We start from the raw sequence: 13,712 nt of genomic DNA, 5'->3' as shown, positions 1-13,712 counted from the left end.
ATTGGACAGTTACTCACTTGGTCCTTTGGTCCAGTCATATTTATAATATTTGATGGCCATAACTAACTGGACCTTATTAAGGATTAACAAATATAGTAAATATGACTGTGTCTTCATTTGTTTCATGTCACAACATGACATATGTATTACTGTATTCTTAAAGTAAGCTAAAGGAAAGCTTATTAAGAAAATCATAAGAAAGAGAAATTTATTTATGATATGTGTATATATTGATTGAAAAATACATGTGTGTGTTTAAGTGGACCCTGGCAATTCAAACCCATGTTATGCAAGGGTCAGCTGTATAAAAAGTTATCTTTATAACCTGAGAGGTAATATGGAGAAAAAAATGTTCTGAGAAGACCATTTTCATTTTTAAAACTCTTTAAACTGCAGTCCACTCTTCACTGCCTTCTTTCTACACATACTTTCAGCAACCTCAGTGACACCAAATGGTAAGGGTTCTGCCAAGCGCTGCTCCAGACTGATCATGGAACAACAATCGTGCCACTTCCTGAAATTCAGTATACTTTATTAGCTCTTTGAGAATTGTCTTACCTTTTTTAACCTTCAGTTTACACTGTCCAAGAATTTTAAGCCTCCACCTCATTTGGTTCTTGAAAGTAAGCTTTTTAGGAGATGTTTTTGATTATCTGATGTACTACTGCCTTTGACACTGTTCCTTTTTCTCTTTAACGTAAAAGAAAAAAATGTTTATTTTTACGCCTAAATGCCTCATTTGGTAGCTAAATTCAGGCATACCTATGAAGCAAAGGGAATGTGCCTTTGGGAGGCTATAGGCCTGCTTTTATGAGCCTGGGTTTTTAAGTAACTTTACCTAATAAGGAACAATATTCCAAAGTCATCATCATAATTTAAATTCTAAATAGTAACAGATTACTCTGGTTTAAAAATAACCAAGTTTTGGCAAATTAGATGTCATTCCTGTGTATTTGTCATTAAGGGTCTAAAAAAGAACAGCTCTCAGGATTTTTGGCAGTCAAATGTGTTGCAGTACCAGTAATTTAATCATGAAAGAAGAAAAATAAGCTTTTTTTTCCTGTGGTATCCACTGTTTTTCTTTTTTCTCTCTCCATAGTATAAATCTCATGAAGAATAAATTAGATCCAGAAGGATTAGGAATCATATTATTGGGTCCATTTCTTCAAGAATTTTTTCCTGATCAGGTAACATAGTTGAAGAAATACATTTATTGTTTTGTTCTATTGGGATGATCATATTATGATTCTTTCAGCATTTTTTTTTCCTACTAAACATGTTCTAACATGCAGATATTAGACTGAGAAAGCAGTATTTGTTATGTAAATACTTGCCCAGACCAAGAGGCTAGAAGGGCATGTGTGTTCCAACACAGTAATGTAAAATTTTGATTAAAGGATAGAGGTGGTGAAAGAGAGTATATACACCAATACAGACACATTGATACTGTTGTCTAAAGGAAGATTCAAATTCAGAAATATGTGGAGTAAAAAGAGAAAGATTCTCTTAATCCCCTCCTTCCCCTGGGTAACTTCTCTCAGGTAACTATTTTCAATAGATTGGTATGTATCTTTAGAACTTTCTCAATGCTAGCAAAGAAGGTAAAGTAGCCTGTAGGTAGTGTGAACTCCTACCAGTGCTCCTGTGTCCCAGGAGAATTTTAGTTGCATTAAAGGAGACCCTTTGAATGGAACTGTGCTGTTTCATGTTGGGACATGTCTTCCACTGGCTGCAACAACCGGAGCTCAGTTAAAGCATCTATACCAGTCTCAGTACGCTCCAGTCACGTCTATGTCACTGGCTAATTCTACAGCCTACCCTTACTTTTCCTGCTGTCAGAGTGTAGGGCTTTACCACTCCCTCAAATTATTTAGCAAGGTGTGTTGTGATCGTTTCATCAGATACCAGCATGGTTTACAGTAAGAATAGCAGGAGCAGCTACCATTTAATAAGCATGTACTATGCATGAGATACTGTGTACCTTCTAAATTGTGTATTATATTTTTCCCCCATTTTGCCAGTGAGGAAATTGAAGATTAGAGAACTTAAAAAATGGCTTAAGGTTATACTGCTAGCACGAGGCCAATTCAGGATCCAGTGTAGGTTGTCTAAGCCCAGAGACAAAGCATTTTAGCGCTGTTACACTACCTTTTGTTGCTATTTATTTTATACCACTTGTTACTAGAACTGCAGTAAAATATTTATTTTGTAAGTTAAAATACATTAACTCTGAAAATCCAGTCAAATCATTTATCTGACTCCTGTATAAATTAAGATGGTTGATATGTCTTATAAAGCTTTTGTGTGGGATACAAAAAACAGCTTAGATTCTCGACATGAAAAGTTAAAAACAATTAAAAATATCAAATTACTGAGACAACTGGAAGTCCAATTAGTATATTTAAGGAAAACTTAAAGTAAGATTTGAACTAGGTCTTGTAAAACAAGAGAAGTTGGGGGAAAAAAAATCACAAATGTGCACAGAGCTGACAACAAAAGGTCTTTTCATGGGAAGATGAGGAATATGCTTGTCTTAGAGAACTTAGAAAGGTGAGTGGTTGGTGACAAGACTGGAAAAGCAGCTTTTAGGTCCTACATTTTTAGGATTCTTGGTTACAAATCCCAGCATGAACTAAACATGAGCAGGAAAGAGTAGCTCAGAATAACTGAGGGATAGAAGAGGTAGCACCTGGAAGGTGGGTTCCAGGAGCTTCTGGGACTGGGCCAAGTCTCATCCCCAGGTGTGACTATTTCACCTTTTAGGTTTTATAGTACTTAAGTACATAAATCTAAGTTTCTTGCTTTGTCAACTGATTCCTTAATCAAAGTCTGTGAAATTAAGAAGCTTCCATTTTACTTTCAATTGCTAGTTAGATTTACAGTTTTAATTGTTGGTTATTTATAATATAGGGTTCCAGTGGTCCAGAGTCTTTTACTGTCTACCACTACAATGGATTGAAACAGTCAAATTACAATGAAAAGGTATGATAACTCAGTTTAACTTGTCTTCACCTGAGTTGATAAAATACAGGCGTATGTACTAACAATGTCTGAGTCCCATAAAACTGCTGCCTAAGCAAGGAGGTTATTCTAGGAGTCTCTTTACTGTCACAGCTTATCTGAGACCTGGACTCAGAGCGTCATTGGAATTTTGGAGCAGTGGTTTCACTGTGACAAGGTAACTCCATCTACATACATGTTGTTACCCTTGATGTGCAAATATTGTAGAATCAAGTTTAGTACACTGAAGTTACTGATCCACTTAAATGAAGAAAGAAGGGATAAGAGGGAGATTTTTTATTTAAAAAAAAAAAAAAACACTATTTGAAAGGATTTAAATTAATAACCATCACAGCGAGCATTTATTGAGGATGTACCTAGAATTGTCATCAACACTTTGTGTTCATCAGCACTTTGTTTTCTCCAAAGTTTCACCCCACCCCATGAACTAAGTGTTCTTGCATATTCTCATTTTACAGTGGAGGAAACTGAGGCACAGAGAAGGAAGCAGCTTACCAAGGTCAGGCAGCCAGGAAACAGCAGAGCTGGAGCGAAGGCTAGGTGTCTCCCTCCGAGCCTGCGGCTCACCCACTGTGCTCTGATCTTTCCTTCTTGAATCTCGGACAAGGGCCCACGGGTGCTTCACTTCCAGATGTACTCACCTGCTCTACAGCAGAAGTTTGGTCTTGCCAGTTCACCCTCTTTGATTAATGAGCTTGGCGACACATAAGATATATCTACTCTGTTTGCATTTATTCCAGTAAGAGTCACAGTAGATATAGCTCATATTAGAAGGAATAAGGCCTACCATGCCTTTTTAATCTGAAGTACCCATGCTGACTTCATGTGTATCTGATATACTGAGGATGGCTACAGAAAACAGATCATCATGTGCATTAGAGCAAATCTAAACCTGCCCCTAAAATTTAGTCTTGTTTTCATAACAAAATATAAATTAGAACTTTTACTAAATTAGGGCCAAACATCTTTTCATAGGAGGATAATTGATTGATACCTATTGTGAAAAATAGAAATTGTCAATAAGAGAACTTGTATGTTCGGTCCTAATGTGTAAATGAGCGCTTCATCTAGATGTAAATTCTGTGTAGCCTTGTCTTAGAAGGTACTTTGTAGTCACAAAGTAGTTACTTGCCTACACAATCCCTGCAAGGTAGATCAGTCAAATATCCATATTTTACAGATGAAGCCTCTGGAACAGGGAGATTAAGCGTCTCACCCAGGGTCACATGGCCAGTCACTGGCAGAGCAGGGGCTGGAGCTGAGTTCCTGAAACCCAGTCCTGTCCTTGGTCTGCTTGCCCACGCTATATGTGTATAGTAAGTTTTTAAGTTATGCTCATGACAGGTGTCTGACATGACTAACAAAAAGATCAGAAATCAAAGATGAACTGTTAACCTGACAACAGTACATAAGAATTAGAATGCAAAGCATGTGTTATACCATTAAGCTGCAAAGATATAACATAAAGTTACTTCTGAGCTAGAAATGTGGCAGACCGCATAGAAGATACTATTAAAAATACCTGAGGAAACGGGCAGCAGGAGAAGGCTGGCCAAGTGGAAGCCTGACCCACTGGGGCAGCCCAGGCTGGAGAGGCCACAGAGATGATCATGGTACTCAGCCCCGAGCACTTCTGCTGTAACGCTGTGAGCAAGGAAAGTTTCTCATGGAAGAGGTCTTGTCTTTCTTGTTCATTATGATAACCTGTTATATGCTTGGTGGACAGTTTTTCAGAAAAATAAGTTTTGCTTTAGAGAGTTAAAAGCATGATTACTTAAGGTTTTAATAGTAAACTTACTCCATCAAAACTAGAACCTAGTTAAGAAACCAAAGTACCTGGCCTAGTAATAGAAAATACTCCAAAAAAAAAAAAAAGAAAATACTCCAGTCCTGTAGTTAATGTTTTTTAAGGAGACTCCAACTTAAGGCTAAGTTTATAGCTTTTATCTTGGAAGAACATAATTACAATAATGTGTATCAGCCACTGAGTGTGAAAATCATTATACATACTTTTCAACACAGCAGGCTTATTCTGTTGTCTTTCAAATTATGCAATTAGAATCTCCTGATATCAAGAGAAATTAATGACAATGCTTTCATGTATACAGTGAGTGCTTATAAATGCTCATTGTCAGTATGTTACTTTAAGTTTTTTTAATTAATCAGAATAAAACCTTTGTCTTACGTCCACCTGCGACTGCATATCAATTACATAGTTTTTTTATCCATCAGCCTTTTCCTGCTATTTGATTTCTGTTTCTGACTGAAATCTTTTTTTCTCCTGATTTTTTGGGCCAAACCAAAATGAAGAGCACTTCAGAAGTATTTAATACAATAACAGAAAATTTCATTGACAAATATTCAACTTGCTTCCAGTTCTGGAAATTCACCACTTTATTTTCTGCTTTCATTATAAGTCCTTCTCAGAATATATAGCTGTATTTTTATTACAGCTTTTTATCTGAAATAAGGCAGCATTTGAATGAGGTGGCAACACTTGAAGAATGAATTTTCTTTTATTAGAAATAGCATCTTCTTTATCAGAAACAGTACGTTCTTTGTGATTTTTAAAATCCCGAATTGTAAACACAGTACCCTGTTTGCTAGTCTATGAAAAAGTCCCTCATAAGACTTTGCTAAGAGTACTGATTGACCTCGGTGGCTTGCTTCTGTTCAATAGGTAATGTATGTGGAAGGAACCGCAGTTGTTATGGGGTTTGAAGACCCCCTGCTACAGACAGATGACACGCCCATTAAACGCTGTCTCCAAACCAAATGGCCATACATTGAATTACTCTGGACCACAGATCGCTCTCCTTCACTAAACTAATTTGCCTAAGTATTTATAAAGAAGATTGTAATAGCAGATGTTGAAAAAAGGATGCAAGACTGGCAAGTGACCCAATGAAGCTATACACTGGTATCACCGATAAACTGTAAATAACAATTAAAGACACATTTTCAGTGTTTAAGATATGTTTAAATTATTTGTTTTAAAGCTTTATGTTAAAGGTTACCCTATTTAAATTCTTTATGTGAAATTTACTAGCAAAACTAAGCTTTAATCAAAGTTCATCACTGTTGCAGTCAGATAATTTGGTCATTTGCCAAATTACAGACATCATATTACAATAGCATTTTTATATTGAGTATCAAGGTTACTATTTATAGACTTCTACTTTGGGATTTTATTTCATTCAGGCACCATTTATTGTTTAAGTGATTCTGGCATGCAATACATCAGCCTCCACATTGAAATGCAAAAGAGTTTTTACCTTCATTATTTCTAAAATCTGGTTTCCATTAGAAATACTGATAAATAACAAATTATCAACCTGGATCTTTGACAATTGGCTTAGCTCTGGCATGTGTATAAAAAGTAGAAACTATAAGGGAACATTACCATTTAGTCACAGATATATAGAGGATGTATTTTAAAAAATGATAGGAAAGAAAATCTGTTTGATAGTCTTAACACTGTTAACTTTCACTGTATTGCCAATTACACATTTCCAAATTTGTCCCAACAGCCCTGTAAGCCAGCTTTCTTGTATATTTATAAATGTGATAAATGCATGAGAACATCTGTTATTACATTAGTATATTGCATTATTTATTATGATCCTAGTTGATGGCTTAAATAAACACTTTTTTTCTTTAACTTTACCCTTGATTTGTTTACATTCGTAGCTCAAAATAACATACTCTTAAATGAGTCTGCCCAGTAGCCCTGAGAGCACAGAACAAATGCCTGTTGGACTCACACAGCACCTCAGCAGGGAGCCCAAACCTTGCACCTACCCAGGAACTCTGTAACTCAGATGGTCAGGAGCACCAGAACCTGGAGGACAGCTGTCTTCCTCAGTGGACAGAGTTACAGAAGCCCCTTCCTGTGTACTTTTGAGAGCACTTACTGTATTTCAATAGTTTTGTTGCCCAGCAATTTGAAATGTGAATACCCAGAAAATACTTCACTTAGGCAGACAAGATAGCCTCTTGAATTTCAGAACTGAACTTTACCTTCAACAACAGGTATTTCCTCTATAAATCTCTTGGGGGTTTTATTTATATTTTTGTATACATTGACAATGATAAGAAGTAGATTTTAGCATAGGAAAACCCCAAATTTTATATATAACAACTTTCGGTAGCACTGTATTAGGAGTGTGATACTAGCTACTACAGTTACAGCTGTAAAATGTCAGTATTTTGGGTTAATCTTGCTTATTTCCAAATGGATATAAAATATTAATAGAATTAGTTCTCTAACTCTGCTCCTAAATTCCACAAGGATTATGAAAAACCATAGATTCTATTCATAAACATTGAGCCTACAATATAATCTGTTATTCTTACAGTTGTTTCATAACAAACCATTCTAAAACTTCATGACATAATCATTTTATAAAGCCTGTGGCTCAGGGGTTTGAACAAAACACGATGGGAGTGGCTTGTCTGCCTCTCAGTCTGGAGGCCCAGCTAGGCGAGTGTAGGCGCCTCAACTCCCATGACTGGGACCTTAGCTTGATCTGACAACCGTCAAACATGACATCAGACAACTGCAGATAACATTTTCTTTCCACGTCCATGTGGGATACTTAACCCTAGACCATACACAATAAAACAAACCTAGAAAAATCCCCAAAAGTCTGGAGATTAAGCAGCACACTTCTGAATAACCCAAGGGTCAAAGTGGAATTGCAGTGGGAATTAGAACTATTTCTTGCTGAATGATATTGAAAATAGCAGATAGCAAAAATTGTGGGGTAGAAATCAAGCAGTGCTTAAATGCAAATGTGTAACTTTATAGAAAGTTGGGAAATTAAAAAGGTATGCTTTCATCTCAGAAACAAACTGAAAGTAAATAATGATGCAAAAAGAATCATTCACATGCAAAGGAATGAATTCAGACTTCTACTTCACGCTCTGTATAAAAATTTAAAAGTTCAGAGATCTAATTGTAGGCTAAAACTATAAAAGAAGAAATTTTCCTCATCACAATGGGCTAGGCAGTGTTTCTTAGAATACCAAAAACAACAGTAGCAGCAAAGATAAATTGAACTTCATCAAAATTAAAAGCATTGTGTATAAAAGGACACCATCAAAAAGATGGGATGACAACCCACAGAATGAGAGAAAATATTTACGGCTCATTACCTCATGAGGAATTTGTATCCAGAATATATAGAAATCTTAACACACAAAAATGTTAATGGCCAAATGATGGGAAGAGATACTACCAAATATGATAAAAAAATGTCCAGTAAACACATGAAAACATGCTTAACAAAATCAGCCATTAGGGAAATTCAAATAAAAGTCATGAGATATCATCTTACCTATCCTAGGACGTTTAAATAAGAAAGCTAGACAGTAACAGCTGTTGGCAAAGATGTGAAGAAAATGGAATTCTGCAGTTGGTGGTGGGGATATAAAATGGTGAAGTCACTTTAGAAAAACAATAGTGCATTTCTTCAGGAAGGTAAATCAAGGGTTAGCATATGACCCAGCATTTCCACTCCTAGGTATACACCCAAGAGAAACAATATATATACCACAAAACTTTTATTTAAATATTTACAGTGGTGTTATTCATTCTGGCCATAAATGGAAACAATCTAAATGTTTACTGATGGGTGGATAAATAAGTGGATATACATATAATGAAAAGCCATTTGAAAATTAAGAATTATTGAAACATGCTACAACATGAATGAACTTTGAACACCTGCTAAGAGAAAGAAGCCTATTGTAAAAGACCACATATTATGATTCCATTTATGTGAAATGGCCACCGTAGGCAAATCATAGAGGCAGAAAAGGGGTTAGCAATTGGCTGAGCCTAGGATGGGGATTGAGTGGGACAACAGAATTGGGAAATAACTGCTAATGTACAGGGGTTTCTTTGGGTGTAGTAAAAATGTTTTATAAAGTAGTGATGGTTGCATAACTGAATGTACTAAAAGTCACACAATTGTAAGAAAAAAGATAAATGGAGAGATCCATGAGACAACAGTTCTATTCTATGAAAAAAGTCAGCAACAACAAAAGACCTCTTGGGAGGGGGGGCGAGCAGGGAAAGAACTAATAAAAAGGATAAAAACAAACAAAATGAGAAGTAAGACAAATTATTAACACCAAAAAAGGAAAGGGGAACATTGCTTAAAATTCTCTAGATATTAAAAAGACAGGAGTTAGAGTACATTCAAACTTAAGTTATTATTATCTTAAAAAGAGACATAAATTTAAACCTCATGGAAACAATAAGCAAAAACCTATAATAGATACACAAAAGATAAAGGAACCTAGACATATCACTATAGAAGATCATCAAACCACAGAGGAAAAGATCAAGAGAAGAATGAGGAATTACAAAACAGCCAGGAAACAATTAACAAAATAGCAGTAAGTACATACCTATCAATAATTACCTAAAATGTATATGAACTAAATTCTCCAAAATACACAGCATGGCTGAATAGATTTAGAAACAAGACCCATCGATATGCTGCCTGCAACAGACTCATGGGTTCTAAGGACACGCACTGAAAGTGAAGGGATGTAAAATGATATTCTGCACAAATGGAAGACAAAAACCTGAGGTAACTAAATTTTATCAAGCAAAACTGACTTCCAGACAAAGACTGTAATAAAAGATAATTATAAAATGAAAAGTCGGTCCAATGAAAGGATATAACATTTGTGAATTATACTCAACATAGGAGCACCTAGACATATAAAGCAAATATTAACAGCCCTAAAGGGAGAAGTAGACATCATTATAATAATATTAGGGGACTTTAATAATCCACTTTGATAAACAGATGGAACATCCAGACAAAACCAGAAAGGAAACATTGGACTGAAACTACATGTCAGACCAGATGGACTTAACATATACAGAACATTCCATCCAAAAGCAACAGGATAACACATTCTTCTCAATCTAACATGAAACATTTTCTAGGATATGTGATGTTAGGGCACAAAACAAATCAACAAAGAAGATGGAAATCATATCAAGCGTTTTTTCCTTCTGACTACAATGGTGTGAAACTAGAAACCAATTATAAGAAGAAAACTGGGAAATTCACAAATAGGTGGCTATTAAACAGCATGCTACTGAACAATCAGTGGGTCAAAGAAGAAAACAAAAGAGCAGTCAAAAACTAAGACAAGTGAAAATGGAAATAAAACATGCAAAATCTTCCGGGACACCAGAAGCAGTTCTAAGAGGGAAGCTCATAATGATAAATGCCTATGTAAAGAAACAAGAAAGATCTCAAAAAAATTACCTAACTTTATTCCTTAAAGATACAAAAAATAAATGAATCTCAAGTTCATACAAGGAAGGAAATAACAAAGATTAGAGTAGAAATGAAATAGAGTAGGATGGGTTAGGGAGTGAGAGGGAGGGGACATATGTATACTTATGGCTGATTCATGTTGTATGCCAGAAACTAACACAGCATTGTAAACCAATTATTCTCAATTAAAACTTTTTTAAAAGAAACAGCCTTAAAAGACAAATGGTCATTGAAACATAAGTCTAGTTTTTTGAAAAAATACAGAAAATTGGCAACATTTGGCTAAGAAAAGAGTACTCAATATCAGAAATGAAGGAGGAAACACAACTGCACTGAGAAATACAGAGACTCATAAGAGGCTACTATGAACTATCTTAGGCCAACAAATTGCACAACTTTGAAGACATGGAAATTTCTAGAAATATACAACCCATCAAGACTGAATCATGAAGAAAGAGAAAATCTGAATAAATTCATTACTAGCAGGGAGATTGAATCAGTATACCTAAAATTAATTCAATGCTATGTGCCAGTTATATCTCAGAATTTTAAGGATAGGAAGGTATAAATTATAGGCTAAGCAAAAGGTACACATGTCCTTTGAAAAGTGAAAATGATTGTACTCAATCATGTCCAACTCTATGCAGCCTCATGGACTGTAGCCCACCAGGCTCCTCTTTCCATGGAATTCTGTAGGCAAGAATACTGAACTGGGTTGCCATTCCCTTCTCGAGGGGATCTTTCCGACCCAGGGATCAAACCCAGGTCTTCTGCGTTGCAGGCAGATTTTTACTGTCTGAGCCACAAGGGAAGACCACACACGTCCTTTATTAAATAAAGACTGGTGAAAGCACCATAATTCTCTTCTTTGAAATGCAAACATTAATTGTTGAATAAATAGCACAATACACCATTGTTCTTCTAGGTTTACCCAAGTCCCTTCCAGGAAGATAAAGTAAGAAGAAAACTGAACTTAAGCTTATAAAATCTGGCTTTAAACCTGGCTCTATCACTTACTTTATTCATTGAGCTAGCATTTATCAACTCTCTCCTAGACATAAGTCCACTTAATATTTTGAATCTTAATTCCTGTGCTATGAAGTGAAGTGAAGTGAAAGTTGCTCAGTCATGTCCAACCCTTTGCGACCCCATAGACTATACAGTCTGTGGAATTCTTCAGGCGAGAATACTGGCGTGGGTACCCACCATTCTCTTCTCCAGGGGATCGTCCGAACCCAGGGATCAAACCCAGGTCTCCCACATTGCAGGTGGATTCTTTACCTGCAATGCAGGAGATACCGGTTCAATCCTGGGTCGGGAAGATCTGCTGAAGAAGAGATAGGCTACCCACTCCAGTATTCTTAGGTTTCCCTGGTGGCTCAGCTGGTGGAGAATCTGCCAGATTTTACAGAATATGTAAAAATAATTTAATTGAAGAAAATACATGACTCGATATAACATGCTATTTGACTGGTTCAGAATTGGGAAAGGAGTATGTCAAGGCTGTACATTGTCACCCTACTTAACTTATAAATGAGTAGAGTACATCATGCGATGCTTGGCTGGATGAGCACAACCTGGAATCAAGACTGCTGGAAGAAATATCAACATCCTCACATATGCAGATGACACCACCCTAATGACAGAAAGTGAAGAGGAACGAAAAAGTCTCTTGATGAGGGTGAAAGAAGAGAGTGGAAAAGCTGGCTTGAAACTCATCATTCAAAAAACTAAGATCATGGCATCCAGGCCCATCACTTCATGGCAAATAGATGGGGAAAAAGTGGAAACAGTGACAGATTTTATTTTCTTGGGCTCCAAAATCACTCAGAGGGTGAGTGCAGCCACAAAATTAAAAGATGCTTGCTCGTTAGAAGGAAAGCTATGACAAACCCAGTTCAGTTCAGTCACTCAGTCGTGTCTGACTCTTTGCGACCCCATGAACTGCAGCACGCCAGGTCTCCCTGTCTATCACCAACTCCTGGAGTTGACTCAAACTCATGTCCATTGAGTCAGTGATGCCATCCAACCATCTCATCCTCTGTTGTCCCCTTCTCCTCCTGCCTTCAATCTTTCCCAGCATCAGGGTCTTTTCCAATGAGTCAGCTCTTCGCATCAGGTGACTAAAGTATTGGAGTTTCACCTTCAACATCAGTCCTTCCAATGAATATTCAGGACTGATTTCCTTTAGGATGAACTGGTTGGAACTACTTGCAATCCAAAGGACTCTCAAGAGTCTTCAACACCACAGTTCAAAAGCATCAATTCTTCTGTGCTCAGCTTTCTTTATAGTCCAACTCTCACATCCATACATGACTACTGGAAAAACCATAGCCTTGACTAGACAGACCTTTATTGGCAAAGTAATGTCTCTCCTTTTTAATATGCTATCTAGGGTGATCATAACTTTCCTTGCAAATAGTAAGCGTCTTTTAATTTCATGGCTGCAGTCACCATCTGCAGTGATTTTGAAGCCCCCCAAAATAAAGTATGTCACTGTTTCCCCATCTATTTGCCATGAAGTGATGGGACCAGATGCTATGATCTTAGTTTTCTGAAAGTTGAGCTTTAAGCCAATTTTTTCACTCTCCTCTTTCACTTTCATCAAGAGGCTCTTTAGTTCTTCATTTTCTGTCATAAGGGTGGTGTCATCTGCATATCTGAGGTTCTTGATATTTCTCCTGGCAACCTTGATTCCAACATGTGCTTCATCCAGCCCAGCATTTCTCATGATATACTCTGCATATAAGTTAAATAAGCAGGGTGATAGTATACAGCCTTGACATACTCCTTTCCCTATTTGGAACCAGTCTGTTATTCCATGTCCAGTTCTAACTGTTGCTTCTTGACCTGCCTACAGATCTCTCAAGAGGCAGGTCAGGTGGTCTGGTATTCCCATCTCTCAGAATTTTCCATAGTTTGTGGTGATCTACACAAAGGCTTTGGCATAGTCAATAAAGGAGAAATAGATGTTTTTCTGGAACTCTCTTGCTTTTTCGATGATCCAACGGATGTTGGCAATTTGATCTCTGGTTCCACTGCCTTTTCTAAAACCAGCTTGAACATCTGGAAGTTCATGGTTCACATACTGCTGAAGCATGGCTTGGAGAATTTTGAGCATTACTTTACGAGCGTGTGATATGAGTGCAATTGTGCTGTAGTTTGAGCATTCTTTGGCATTTCTTTTCTTTGGGATTGGAATGAAAACTGACCTGTTCCAATCCTGTGGTCACTGCTGAGTTTTCCAACTTTGCTGGCATATTAACTGCAGCACTTTCACAGCATCATCTTTTAGGATTTGAAATAGCTCAACTGGAATTCCATCAAAGTAGTAATGCTTCCTAAGGCCCACTTGACTTCACATTCCAGGATGTCTGGCTCTAG

General features: G+C 36.8%; 1 protein-coding gene across 2 annotated transcripts in view; it reads left to right on the top strand.

Moving 5' to 3' along the window:
• Nucleotides 1–6,687, top strand: part of MINDY3 (MINDY lysine 48 deubiquitinase 3) — a 91,655-nt gene extending 84,968 nt beyond the window's left edge. For both annotated transcript variants that reach the window (XM_043478411.1, XM_043478412.1), the window contains 3 exons: nucleotides 1,100–1,187; nucleotides 2,911–2,982; nucleotides 5,702–6,687. In XM_043478411.1, coding sequence (XP_043334346.1) covers nucleotides 1,100–1,187; nucleotides 2,911–2,982; nucleotides 5,702–5,851 — 310 coding nt within the window. In that variant the 3' untranslated portion in view covers nucleotides 5,852–6,687. The remainder of the gene's footprint in view (nucleotides 1–1,099; nucleotides 1,188–2,910; nucleotides 2,983–5,701) is intronic.
• The last annotated feature ends 7,025 nt before the right edge of the window (nucleotides 6,688–13,712 follow it).

The sequence above is a fragment of the Cervus canadensis genome, chromosome 10 (genome assembly GCF_019320065.1).
Source record: "Cervus canadensis isolate Bull #8, Minnesota chromosome 10, ASM1932006v1, whole genome shotgun sequence".
Lineage (NCBI taxonomy): Eukaryota > Metazoa > Chordata > Mammalia > Artiodactyla > Cervidae > Cervus > Cervus canadensis.
This window is presented reverse-complemented; position numbering and strand designations above follow the sequence as displayed.